This window comes from Erpetoichthys calabaricus, chromosome 6 (genome assembly GCF_900747795.2).
Source record: "Erpetoichthys calabaricus chromosome 6, fErpCal1.3, whole genome shotgun sequence".
NCBI lineage: Eukaryota > Metazoa > Chordata > Cladistia > Polypteriformes > Polypteridae > Erpetoichthys > Erpetoichthys calabaricus.
Genome location: NC_041399.2, coordinates 128,590,927 through 128,605,926, shown reverse-complemented (window position 1 = coordinate 128,605,926; position 15,000 = coordinate 128,590,927). Strand labels below are relative to the sequence as shown.

General features: G+C 39.6%; 1 protein-coding gene across 3 annotated transcripts in view; it reads left to right on the top strand.

The window, feature by feature from the left end:
* pdia4 (protein disulfide isomerase family A, member 4) overlaps positions 1-15,000 on the top strand; it is an 89,096-nt gene that overhangs the window by 42,845 nt on the left and 31,251 nt on the right. For all 3 annotated transcript variants that reach the window (XM_028803924.2, XM_051928894.1, XM_051928895.1), the window contains exon 3: positions 12,740-12,945. In XM_028803924.2, the coding sequence (XP_028659757.2) occupies positions 12,740-12,945 (206 nt within the window). The remainder of the gene's footprint in view (positions 1-12,739; positions 12,946-15,000) is intronic.

Below are 15,000 nucleotides of genomic sequence, written 5' to 3'. Positions count from 1 at the left end.
GTTAAAACAGTAAAAAGTTCTGCAATAGAAACATTTGATAGTTTAGGAGGTCTATATAAAACAGCAATTATAATAGGTGAAGGTTTGAAAAGTTTGCCAGCTAACAGTTCAAAGGATGGATACGCTGGAAGAGGTATTGGTGATCATTTTTAGGTCTTTACAGTGTATTATTGCGAGACCGCCTCCCCTCTCTGAAGAACGGGATTTAGAGATGCAGACACACTCTGGAGGGAGCACTTGATTTAGATGAAAATAATCACCCGGTTGCTGCCAAGTCTCCATAAGACATAAACAGTCCATCTTAATGTCTATGATAAAATCACCAATCGGCCAGAGCTTTGTTAGAGATAGTGTATTAATCACAGACCTTCTCTTCCATTCGTACAACCTTCGGGCAAGAAGCCCTCCAATGTACTAGACGATGGGAAACTTCGGTAATCCGTGAAGCGCACAGCTATGAAAAACTCTTCTTCTTCCATAGTTGCATCAGGCATGATGTAACTCCGAAATGCTTACAATTCAAGCCACCAACGAACACCCCGAAAATGTCAACCATCATGCAACAATTTGCGAAACAAGTATTGTATGAACTTCTAACGGAAACACACCGCCAACGAAGCTTTTACCGATCTGTAATTATGGAGCAACGTTCTAAACTATTCACAACATGCGGGCAAACGATTACGGAGGAATGGACCAAAAGGATCCAGGACACCGCTTCCAAAAACCGTATTTCTAAACGACATGCACTCAACAGAAAATGGGATAAACTTACTGGAAATCAACACATGAACAAACCCCAATCCGGAGTACACAACCTATCCAAAAGACGGCTCTCCACCACAGAAAACAATATTCTCTCCAGAGGATTAAAATTCAATTACAAAGACGCATCTGACATGAACTTCCTCGGTTCCTTGGAACACATCTTAGTAACTGAAAAAATACCGACAGAACATGCACAAGAAATACGATGCAACGTCGCCAGCCAGCTACACACAGGACAACCGACCACACATATTCTGACAAGTGAACAGAAAGCTCTAAGATCGTTACGGAATGACAACAGCATCATTATTACACCAGCCGACAAAGTAGGCGCAATTGTCATCCTAGACAAAGAACAATACACCACAGCTATCGAAGAAATGCTTTCCGACACTAACACTTATCAACAGCTGAATAATGACCCAACAAAAACTACACAGAATAAAATAAACTATACTCTGACCAAACTCCGAAATTGCAACCGCCTGGATGCACAGAACTTTCACAAAATGAAATCCAACGATGCTAACTGCCCTGAATTTTATGGACTCCCAAAAATACATAAAACACCACTGAAATACAGACCAGTTGTTCGCCTAATAGGCGGACCATCATATAACTTATCAAAAAGACTTTTCCAACTACTCAAACATTTAACTTACGACTCGGATTACAGTGATCCCTCGCTATATCGCGCTTCGCCTTTCGCGGCTTCACTCCATCGCGGATTTTATATGTAAGCATATTTAAATATATATCGCGGATTTTTTGCTGGTTCGCGGATTTCTGCGGACAATGGGTCTTTTAATTTCTGGTACATGCTTCCTCAGTTGGTTTGCCCAGTTGATTTCATACAAGGGACGCTATTGGCAGATGGCTGAGAAGCTAGATTGCTTACTTTTCTCTATCTCTCTCTTGCGCAGATTTTCTCTGATCCTGACGTTTGGGGATTGAGCAGGGGGGCTGTTCGCACACCTAGACGATACGGACGCTCGTCTAAAAATGCTGAAAGATTATCTTCACGTTGCTATCTTTTGTGCAGCTGCTTCCTGAAACAACATGCTGCACGGTGCTTCGCATACTTAAAAGCTCGAAGGGCACGTATTGATTTTTGACTGAAAAACAAACTGTCTCTCTCTCTCTCTCTCTCCCGGCTCCTGATGGAGGGGGTGTGAGCTGCCTCCTTCAACAGCTTTGTGCCACGGTGCTTCGCATACTTAAAAGCCAAACAGCCCTATTGATTTGTTTGCTAGAGATAGAGAAAACAATCTATGTGACATTCTGTGCTCCTGACACACACTCCTTTGAAGAGGAAGATATGTTTGCATTCTTTTAATTGTGACATGGAACTGTCATCTCTGTCTTGTCATGGAGCACAGGTTAAACTTTTGAAAAAGAGACAAATGTTTGTTTGCAGTGTTTGAATAACGTTCCTGTCTCTCTACAACCTCCTGTGTTTCTGCGCAAATCTGTGACCCAAGCATGACAATATAAAAATAACCATATAAACATATGGTTTCTACTTCGCGGATTTTCTTATTTCGCGGGTGGCTCTGGAACGCAACCCCCGCGATGGAGGAGGGATTACTGTATGTGTATATGTATGTATGTATGTATGTGTATGTGTATATAATATATATATATATATATATATATATGTGTGTATATGTATAGAGAGATGCAATAATAAAAAAAAAACTGCCAAAATTTACACTGGGTGCTACAGACTCAAATCAAATGCATGTTTTTTATTATAATAATAATAATAGTAGCAGCTCACTATACGAAGCAATGAGTGCCCAGTCTCAAAATCAAATTCAAACCCCCCCCTAAGGTTATATTATTATTAATTTGATATTTGGACTAAACCTTACACATTATACACTTCATGTCATCCATATTACTACACGAGAATGGTTAACCGGATATGGACGCAGGGACCTACCCGTGGACGCAGGAGACATAGTGCGCAGGAGCCACACAAAGCCCCCCTCCCCAGAGTGAAACGGGAGAGACTACAAACGTGCACAGGCGCCACACAAAGCCCCCTCCCCCGCCCCAGAGCAAAACGGGAGAGACTACGAACCGTCTGACATGCTGCAAGCAAGATAAAGCGAGGTCAGAAGTAAAAGACAGAGTAGGAAACAAAGTAAAACGTCATAAATAGGTTAAAGAACGGGGCCAAACACATGTAGAGCAGGTTACAGATGATGAAAACTGGAATGCAACAGCTTCAAAAAAACCTAGTCACGAAACGCATGCACAGCTAGGGACAGAATATAAAGGCGGAAACAATGACAGTTAAACGTCCACACCACACAGCGGAGGAAGACCCGGAAGGTGCAGGCGCCTACATCGCGCGTCGGAAGGCGCGGGAAAGTACGAAAGGTAAAGGCGCCTACACAGCATGGTGAAACCCGACATAATACGGAAGGCGCAGGTGTTGCCACCATATTGTGAGTGGCACTAATGCGTAGTGAGGGCGCAGGTGTCACCGCCATATTGTGCGTGGCACTACTGCTGAGTACAGTTAGGAATAATGTGCTGCTTGGTGTGCCACACAAACCCCCCCACAGACTACGGAGTCCATGGAGACTACGAACGACATAACCACACAAACAACAGGAGTCAGCGCCCAACCCCAGTGTAAAACTGGACAGAATACGGAGTCGAGAAAGGTTCACAAATCAAACCTGACATAACGGAGTCCAGAAAGGGTCACAAATCAATTGGAGTATGGAAAGCGCCAGACAGTACGCAAACACACTACACATGCATAATCCACGCACCTCTAATGACCCGCAAGCAAAAACACGATATAGTACAGAAACCCCACAAATACGGACTCCACAACATATTTGAATCACATTACAGTGATACAATATTAACAGTGCAACCACACAAGACACAGGCACAACACCTGATGGGTAATAAGAATAAACGAACACTCCGTATTAAAGGTTCGTCATCCTCACACGTGAAGACTATACAGCATAAGTTAATCATCACATTACAGTCATACATTTTTAACAATTCAACCACAGAAAACACTACGTATGAACAGTAAGTGCAATCCATTATCCATATTACTAACGCTAAACAAGGAAGAACTAATGGAGTTGCGCTCACGCCTGTAAAATAATAGACCAGATACCACTGTTAACGCGACGGGCTATATTATGTCCAAAGAATATTGATGTTGATCACATAAATAACCAAGTCATTGCATTACTTACTGGAGAAAGCCGCCTCTTTCTAAGTACTGACAAAATTGATTCTGAAGACGACATTGAACATGTTAATTTCCCTTTACAATATCTGAACACTATTAACCCAGCCGGATTGCCACAACACAATCATAACCTTAAAATCGGAACAATTGTCATGCTATTAAGAAACCTTAATACTAAACAGGGTTTATGCAATGGTACACATTTAGTCATCAACACCATGACAAACAATGTTATTGAAGCAAAAATACTTACAGGATCACATACTGACAATACTGTTTTAATTCCTAGAATTGACCTTACAAGTTCTGCCCTTGAATTGCCATTTACACATGGGCGACGCCAATTTCCCAGTAGACCTGCATTTGCCATGACAATCAACAAATCCCAACCACAGACCATGAACAAAGTTGGCATATACCTCTCTGAGTGCGTATTTGGACATGGACAACATTATGTAGCCTTCTCATGAGTTCGGCGTTCATCTGACATTAAACTTAGTTATAAATACTCCAATACCAAGGAAAAATCATTCAAGGACAACAAACCATCTTTACTACAAATATTGTATGTAAAGAGATATTCCAATAAATCTTTGTGATTTACCATACAATGCGTTCTTTACTTCCTATCCACCGTCTGAAACTGCGGAGGCAAAACAGGCACGGGTTCAAACCGAACGAGCACAACTGACGGATATACGCCTACAACGCGCGTCTCAAACCACAGAAGCAGGGCAAGCACGGGTTCAAAACAACGCACGCTCCTACAACGCGCGTCTGAAACTACGGCTGACCAGCGGGCACGGGTTCAAAACGCCGGGGGTAGGCGAGCGAAGCGAGCAGGGGGTGGAGCCCCCTTGTTATTAGTATAACATAGAAAAAGTTTCTGCTTTAGGTATGTGTTCAGCATTTCTTGCCTCGCGTTTCCTTTCATACTACACTTAACCAGTTCTTTGTAGACAAGGAACACGCATGAAATGCATGTATTCCAAATAACGATATACTATATTAATTACCCTATTCATCTCCAGGAACGTCACATGCAGATAAGGAGCTTTGGCTTGGGCTGGGAGAACTTTTTGCCCGAATTGATCTCCGTCAAGGCGGGGGATGGGACAGCAGGCTGCTTGTGCTGATTGACACATTTACAAAACTGCTGATGGAGAGGTCCGAAGGGATTTAAGGTGGGCCAGGATTACAAGTTTTTTCGTAGGCTTCAGGGATTCTAGTGATAATCTACATGTCTGATATCTCATATGGTCAAAACGTACAAAATATGCATTTTCTGGTAAAATGTTGCTTCCTGTAAACTTCAAACTAAAGGTCAACAGGAAAGATATAATTCCCACAATACTGGATGTTTTGAAGTGGAGGCAGCATTCTTGACCAATAAATGAGGGAGAGAGGCAGATTGCTAGAGAGAGACAAACCCAATTGCTGGTTTGGCAAAGCTAAACTGAATATTTTAAGCAAATATGAAAAGGGTTATGAGTTTCTTTTGGGTAGAAAATTTGAATTAGTTTTTTATACCTTTTTCCAGTTTAGATTCATTTCTTGTGAAGAGTTGAATATAGGATCAAAAATCTGAAATTTAATTTACTCTCCACTAGTAGGGATGGGGGGTGGGACTACACCAGGATAGAATTTAACTTGCTGCTTTCATGTACTGTTTATCTATATTAAGAGACCCATTCTAAAGAAGGGTTGCGTCAATTGAACAGTCTGTAGTACTAGTAATAGAATAATGCTGCATTGCGTTTTATTTTTAATATTGAAAGAAGCACAACCAGACAAAGAACAGCAGAGGTACATGTGTTGGTGATTGAAATCACTGGTGATTCTTGGTTTGACACCTTATGCAGGAATGAGTGCTTCTGACCCACCAATTCCACTACTATCGCCTGAAAAGCGTACAGTGGCAAGAAGTATGTGAACCTTTTGGAATTACCTGGTTTCTGCATTAAGTGTTCCTAATATGTGATTTCATCTTCATCTAAGTTGCATATAGACAAACAACAATACGCTTTAGCTAATAACACAAAATTATCTTTCATGTCGTCTTTGAGCACACCAATCAAACATTTAAAGTGTGCTGTACAAAGTAACTGAACCCATGCATTTAATAATTGGTCAAACCTTCTCTGGAAGCAAAAACCTCATAAGTGCTTTTCAGTAGCTGTACAACATTCAGGAGGAATTTTTAGAATAGTCTTCCTTACAGAACTGTTCAGTTCAGCTATCTTCTTAGGTTGTCCGGTGTAAATGCCTCTCTTGAGGTAATTCCACAGCATTGCCTTTGGTCTAAATGCGGATTTTTTTTGTTTGTTTTTTTTTGAAGCTATACTATATTAGATTTTCTTCAATATTTAGGGTTATTGTCTTTTGCATCACAAAACCTCTGACCTTCAACTGGCAGGTGACCATCCTGACATTATCCTGCAGGATAACTTGATAAACTTGGGGAAACTCATCGGCCTCTTGATGATGGCAGACTTTGCAGGCCCTGAGGCAGCAAATTAGGATGATGTTTTCAGGTTGGTATGCTGTGCCCTTTTTACACCATATGACCTGCAGTGTATTCTTCCTGAACAATTTATCAGCTTACAGAACATCTTCCCCATAGCTTTGAGTATCAAGGTGGTCTTTGGCAAACATCAGGCATGGAGCTATGAGATTTTCCTATTCGGTGTCCTGCCACATGGACGCTATACCTGTTCAGTGTTTTGCATATCATAGACTCATGAACAGTAATATTACCTTGTTCCTTCAAGTGATTAGCTGTTGTGTGTGTGTGTGTGTGGTTTTTTTTTAAACTTTATAAACCTCACTGAGCATTCTGTTTTGTGCCTTTAGAGTCATCTTGGTTGGGCAACCACTTCTAGGAAGAATAGTCGCAGTATTAAATCTCCATTTATATACAGTTAGTTTAACTATGTACTAGTGAATATCTAAGCTCTTTTGTAATTACTTTGTTTTCCAGATTTATGCAAATCAACAATTCTTGATCCTTTAAAAAAAAAAAAAAAATTAGGTCAAAGTAGTGCTACGTTTTCCAAATCCTGACTATTTGTTTCGGCTGCTCCCGTTAGGGATTGCCACAGCGGATCATCATTTTTCATATCTTCCTGTCCTCTGCATCTTCCTCTGTTACACCCATCACCTGAATATCCTCTCTCACCACATCCATAAACCACCTCTTATCCTTCCCCTTTTCCTCTTGCCTGGCAGCTCTATCCTTAACATGCTTCTCCTAATATTCCCAGCATTTCTCCTCTGCACATGCCCAAACCAATGCAATCTCACCTCTCTGACTTTGTCTCCAAACCGTCCAACCTGAGTTGACCCTCTAATATACTCATTTCTAATTCTGTCCATCCTCATCACACCCAATACAAATCTTAGCATCATTAGCTCTGCCACTTACAGCTCTGTCTCCTGCTTTCTGGTCAGTGCCACCATCTCCAGCCCATATAACATAGCTGGTCTCAGTACTGTCCTGTAGACCTTCCCTTTCACTCTTGCTAGTACCGGTCTGTCTAAAATACTCTTGACACTCTTCTCTGCCCTTTACACCATACCTGCACTCTTTTTCACTTCTTTTCCAAAATCCCTGTTACTCTGTACTGTTAATCCCAAGTATTTAAACTCCACCTTCTCCAACTCTGCTCCCTGCATCCTCACCATTCCACTGACCTCTCTCTCATTTACACACTTGTATTCTATCTTGTTCCTACTGACCTTCATTGCTGTTCTCTCTAGAGCTTATCGCCACCTCTGCAATGTCTCCTCGACCTGCACCCTACTCTCTACAGATCACAATGTCAACAGCAAACCTCATAGTTCACGGGGGCTCCTGTCTAATTTAGTAAGTGTCAACCTGTCCATCACCATTGCAAATAAGAAAGGGCTTGGAGATGATCCCTGATGTAATCCCACCTCCACATTGAATGCAGACCTCACCACTGTCCTACTTCCCTCGTACATATCCTGTACAACTTTTTCATACCTCTTTGTCACTCCCGACTTCCTCATACAACACCATAACTCTTCCTGAGGCACTCTGTCATATGCTTTCTCCAGGTCCGCAAAGATGCAGTTTAACTCCTTCTGGCCTTTTCTATACTTTTCCATCAACACCCTTGGAGCAAACATTGTGTCTGTGGTGCTCTTTCTTGGCATGAAACCATACTGCTGCTCACTAATCATCACCTCCCTTCTTAACCTAACCCTTCTGCTACTTTTTTTCCCATAACGTCATGCTGTCGCTCATCAAGTTTATCCCCCTGTAGTTACTACAGCTCTGCACATCACCGTTATTCTTAAAAATAGGTACCAGTACACTTTTTTTCCACTTCTCGGGCATTGTCACTTTCCAAGATTCCATTAAACAATCTGGTTTAAAAACTCCACTGCCATCTCTCTTAAACACTTCCAGGCTTCCACAGGTATGTCATCTGGACCAACGGCCTTTCCATTCTTCATCATCTTCATAGCTGTCCTTATTTCCACCTTGCTAATCGATTGCACTTCCTGATTCTCTGTTGCCACATCATCCAACCTTTCTCTCTCTCTCTCTCTCTCTCTCTCTCTCTCTCTCTCTCTCTCTCTCTCTCTCTCTCTCTCTCTCTCTCTTCTTCAGCCTCTCAAAGTACTCTTTCCATCTGTACAACACACCCTCCTCTTTTGTGAGTATGTTTCCATCTTTATCCTTTATTACCCTAACTTGTTGCACGTCTTTCCCAGCTCAGTCCCTCCGTCTAGCCAATCTGTAAAGGTGCTTTTTTCCCTCCTTATTGTCCAGCCTCATATACACCTTTTTTTTAGCTTTCGCCACCTCTCTCTTCCTTGTAGTCTTGTCTACTTTCTGCACCTCTCCCTGACTATCTCACTTCTTTGCCATCCTCTTCCTTTGTATACTGTCCTGTACTTCCCCATTCCACCACCAGGTTTCCTTTTCCTCATTCATCTGTCCGTATGTCACACCAAGCACCTTTCTTGCTGTCACTCTTACTACTTCTGCTGTAGTTGCCCAGCTGTCTGGTAACTCTTCACTGCCACCCAGTGCTTGCCTCCTCCCTAAACTCAACCTTGCAGTCTTCCTTTTTCAACTTCCACCATTTGATCCTTGGCTTTGGCCTCACTCTCCTCCTCCTCCTCTTCTTGATCTCCAACTTCATCCTGCAGACACTCTTTTCACCTCCAAAACACTCTTGACATACTGTTCTTTCAGAATAACTCCTACCCCATTTCTCCTCCCATCAATGCCTTGAACAATTTGAATCCACCTCCGATCCACCTGGCTTTTCTCCCCTATTAATTTAGTCTATTGCACACACAATAAATCAATCTTCCTTCTCGTTCCTACCCTCAGTTCCACTGTCTTTACCTTCGTCTTGCCTCTGGACACATCTCCCTCCTCTTCTCCTTCTCCGGCCAACAGTAGTCCAATTTCCACCACCACTCTGTTGGCTAACAGTACTGGTGGCAGTCATTGTTAACCTGGGCTTCGACCAATCTGGTATGGAAATTTGTATTGTTGTCCGCATATTGATCTGGCAAAACTTTACATCGGATGCCCTTCCTGATGTAACCCTCCCCATTTATCCAGGCTTGGGAACGACACAAAGAAACACACTGGAGTTTGCATCCCCTGTGTGCTGGGTTTTTCCAAATCCTGACTCCAGTTAGCTTTTGTTGTAGTCATTAACCGAGGGGTTCATACTTGTTTCCAATCCACACTGTAAATCGGCTTTTCTCAACCAGGGTTCAGTGGATGATGATGAATTAGAATCTCATACCAAATTTCAAAATACTAATACAAAAATGAACACAAAAAAAAGGTTAACTTTATCAATGGGCTTTACATGGATTGGTAATCCAAACTGCCATCTCCAACAGTGTCTTCTCTGTGTCAAACAACTTTCAAATACAGCAATCGCTCCAGCAAAACTGAAGAGACATTTCATGAAAAATCACAATGATACGAAAAATAAAAGTGCTGATTATTTTAAAACATTAATGAAATCTCAAAAGAAACAGAGTTCTGCTTTTATGAATAAATTCAGTGTCGGTGAAAAGGCTCAGAAAGCAAGTTATTTGGTAGGAGAAATTTTTGCATAGAAAAGGAAAAGTCACACAGTTGGTGAGAACCTAATAAATGCCAGCATGTAAAATTATATTGGGTAAAAATGTTGGGACAAGATGCAGTACAAGAAATTGAAAATATTCCACTTTCAAACAGTACGATAAGTCAATGTATCCATGACGTGTCACATAATGCCAAGGAGGTTTTGTGTGATAAACTGAAAAATAGCAGTTTTTCCAACCAGGTTGATGAGTCATCAGATCTTACCAATAAATGTTACATTGTAGCTTTTGTTAGATTGGTTAATGAGGGTGAAATTCTTCACAACAGAGAAAGTTTTCTTGAATTACCTGAGACAAGCAGAGGAATAGATACTGTATACTAAATATTTTATTCTCGTATCTGGAAACAAAAGGTCTGTCTTGGAATAACTTTATTGGCATCTGTACTGTTGGTCCTCCATCCGTGGCTGGCTCCATAAGAGGTTTTGTTTCTCATGTAAAACAAGAAAATGCTGATGTTGTCTCAACACTCTGTTTTATTCACAGAGAAGTACTGATGTAAAAATCTCTTGGAGATTAACTGAAAAAAGTGTTTGTTGATGCCACAAAAATGGTTAACTTCATTAAACAAAGGACAGTTCACTCCATAATGTTTAAAAAGCTGTGTGAAAACCTGGACAAAGAGCACGTAAATCTTTTGCTATATACAGAAATTTGGTGGCTAAGTAGAGGAAGAGTTCCAGATAGGGTGTTTTGAGCTAAAAGATGAATTGCAAAGATATTTTTAAGAAAACAAACAAGATTTTGCGAAGTGCTTTGAAGATCAAAAGCGGGTGCAGATGCTAGCTTATTTAGCAGACATTTTTCATCACATGAATCAGCTGAACAAGTCACTGCAGTGCCCTGGAGAAAAATATATTAACTTCAAGTGACAAGTTTCTTGGATTTAAAAGAAGGCTGAACCTTTGGGAAAAATCATGTTGCGAAATGGAATTTTGATGTTTCAATTACTTGTAGGGCTTAAAAGTAAAGAAGGATATAGTCAAATGTCAAGTCTTATTGTAACCCACCCTGAAAGAAGTGTTGGAAAAAATCAAAACATTTTTTTCAGTCCCTTCCAACACAAATGTATGATTGGGTGCGAGATCCATACTGCAATCTTCTGCTCATCCTGAGAACTTTAAAAGAAGTGGAAGAACTTAGTGGGCTGTAATCTGATTGTACATTCAAGAAGAGATTGACTGACCTACTCCCTGGACAAGTTCTGGATTTCTGTTAAGGAAGAGTATCCTACCATTCATAGGAAAGCAGTACTTATATTGCTGCAGTTTTCAATGTCTTGCATGTGTGAGCAAGCTTTTTCTTGTTTGACAAGTATTAAAAGCAAAGACAGAAATCGTCTCCTTTCTGTTGAAGATGAAATCCGTATGTGTTTATCTAAAATCCGACCCTGAATTAAGCATTTGTGTAGTAAAAGACAAGCACTGATTTCACATTAGAAAAGTAAATTTTAATAATCATGTTTCAAGAATAACATTTTTGTCACATTTGTTTATGACATTTTACTTTGATTTATCTTATTCTTTTGAAAATTACAAATAGAACATTAAGTATAGCACTTATTGTCATATTATTATGTTATACATTTTTTTGTTTATGATCTTTAAATTTATAATTAAAAATAATACTAACAATAATATAATTATTATGTATGAGTTCCTAGAACATGAATATTATTTCAAGGGTTTCTCAAGAGCAAAAAGGTTGAGAAACGCTGCTGTAAATGTTTGAATGATGTACTCAATATGTACAAGAATAATACAATATATAAGTTTTTAGTTAAACTAGGTTGTGGTTGTTCATTATTGTAACTTTAGTGAAGATCGGACAGATATCACATTTTAAGAAATTTATATGGCGATTTTCACATTTTTCTTGCCACTGTAGTGAAGCAGTCAGAATTATCCAAGTCCTCAGTATTGTTATAAATTTATTGGGTATACTGTGTGTTCTTGTACAGATGTACTTGTTGTTTTGACATAATTCTTAAGCTACCATTAATTTTAATTTAAAAATGTGTTGTTTTATGCTGATGATGATATTCTGTTGCCTTTCCATGTCGCCACAAAGGCTTATGTGTAGTTTGTGTGTTTTTATTTGCTGTTTTTGCTATGGTTAGGTTGTCATCTTGCTTCCTGTGGTTAGTATTATATAATGGGTCTGGGGTGTGTGTGTGTGTGGTGTTTTTTTTTTTTTTTTTTTCTCTCCTCCCTTCTTGTACTTAAGCAGCGTGAAATCTTTTCTTTTCAGTGTTTTGTGGTAAGGCTGCAGATTCTTAAAAATAGGTTTTGTTGAGAGAATGAAATTGACTTCACAATCTTGAAACATGTACCTTGCAACATGACATGGGTGTAGAATTTATATTAATATGTAGTGACATTATGAAAAAAGACAGCAAATTTTTAGGGTCCATCTTTCATTCCTGGAATGGATTTTTGTATGGGTAAAGAGGCTAATGAATTAGAATAACCAATTTACCAAGACATAATATATAACTGTTGGGTGTTGGTCATTGTAAATTTCTAATGCTGTCTTTTCCTGCTCAGTATGTGAAATATAAATGTATTGCTTCTTTTTTTTTTTTTTTTAAAGGTGTGGTCATTGTAAACAGTTTGCTCCCATATATGAACAAATAGCAAAGCATTTGAAGGAACATGATCCTCCAGTCCCTGTAGCAAAGGTTGATGCAACAGCAAATACTGCTCTTGGTGGCCGCTTTGAAATTCAGGGATACCCTACAATTAAGATATTTAAAAAGGGACAGCCTGTGGACTATGATGGAGATCGTACAGAACAAGGTTTGTTAAACTTAATTAGTATTCTGTTTAATTTTATTTCCCATGGCACTGCATAGACCAATTGTTCCCAAGTTCATTCCTGGGTTATCATTGTGACTGCAGGTTTTCTTCCCAGCCAACTTTACTTTTAATTTGACTCTTATTTAAACAAGATGTTATTTATCAGTCTGTTTTTTGAAAATGATAAAGCTGGATTTCTAAATCATTAGTAAGAGTTTCTGCATGTTACATGGAGATACTTTAGTTTTGTCTTTTTTTTTTTATTAATATACAGTACTGTGCAAAAGTTTTAGGCATGTGTGAAAAAATGCTGTAAACAAAGAATGCTTTCAGAAATGTAAATAATGATTGTTTATTGTTATCAATTTACAAAATGCAAAGTGAGCGAACAAAAGAAAAATCTAAATCAAATCAATATTTAATGTTACTACCTTTTGCCTTCAAACCAGCATCAATTCTTATAGGTACACTTGCACAAAGTCAGGGATTTTGTAGGATTATAGTTGGGTGTATGATCAACCAATTGTACCAAACAGGTGCTAATTATCATCATTGTCACACGTAGGTTGAAACACAGTCATTAACTGAAACAGAAACAGCTGTATAGGAGGCTTAAAACTGGGCAAGGAACAGCCAAACTCTGCTACCAAGGTGAGGTGGTGGAAGACAGTTTCATGTCATGGCAAAATTGAGCACAGCAACAAGACACAAGGTAGTTATACAGCAGATGAGACACATCAAGCTTATTACCCTTCGAAATCAGAAGATGTCCAGCAGTGCCATCAGCTCAGAACTGGCAGAAACCAGTGGGACCCAGGTACACCCATCTACTGTCTGGAGAAGTCTGGCCAGAAGTGGTCTTCATGGGAGAGTTGCAGCCAAAAAGCCATACCTCCGACGTGGAAACAAGGCCAAGCGACTCAAGTATGCACAAAAACCGGAACTGGGGTGCAGAAAAATGGCAGCAGGTGCTCTGGACTGATGAGTCAAAATTTGAAATATTTGGATGTAGCAGAAGGCAGTTTGTTCGTCGAAGGGCTGGAGAGCAGTACAATAATGAGTGTCTGCAGGCAACAGTGAAGCATGGTGGAGGTTCCTTGAACGTTTGGGGCTGCATTTCTGCAAATGGAGTTGGAGATTTGGTCAGGATTAATGGTGTTCTGAATGCTGAGAAATACAGGCAGATACTTATCCATCATGCAATACCATCAGGTGGCATATGATTGGCCCCAAATTTATTCTGCAGCAGGACAACGACCCCAAACATACAGCCAAAGTCATTAAGAACTATCTTCAGCGTAAAGAAGAACAAGAAGTCCTGGAAGTGATGGTATGGCCCCCACAGAACCCTGATCTCAACATCATCAAGTGTGTCTGGGATTACATGAAGAGACAGAAGGATGTGATGAAGCCAACATCCACAGAAGATATGTGGTTAGTTCTCCAAGATGTTTGGAACAACCTACCAGCCAAGTTCCTTCAAAAACTGTGTGCAAGTGTACCTAGAAGAATTGATGCTGTTTTGAAGGCAAAGGGTGGTCACACCAAATATTGATTTGATTTAGATTTCTCTTTTGTTCATTCACTGCATTTTGTTGATTTGATGAAAATAAATGATTAACACTTCCATTTTTGAACGCATTCTTTGTTTACAGCATTTTTTCACACTTGCCTAAAACTTTTGCACAGTACTGTGTGTGTGTGTGTGTGTATATACCGTCTTTTTCCGAAAATAAGACACTGTCTTACTTTCTTTTTTGGTCCAAAATACGCACTAGGGCTTATTTTCGGGGGAGGACAAAAATAAAAGTATATTTATATATTTTTATTTAATATTTATTTATTTTACACAGAATACAGAAATTAAAATTTATTCAATTACAGTCATGTCATCTTCTTCTGGAACATCGTCATAAATCAAGATTTACACCCCTGGAGTCTTCCACAATTCCCTTTTTGTACTCGACGGAATAGCTCTTTCGTTTTGTACTCATTTTAACTGCGGTTAAAAATTATTCACTTTATAAAAAATAAAATTACGTATGAGGAAATAAT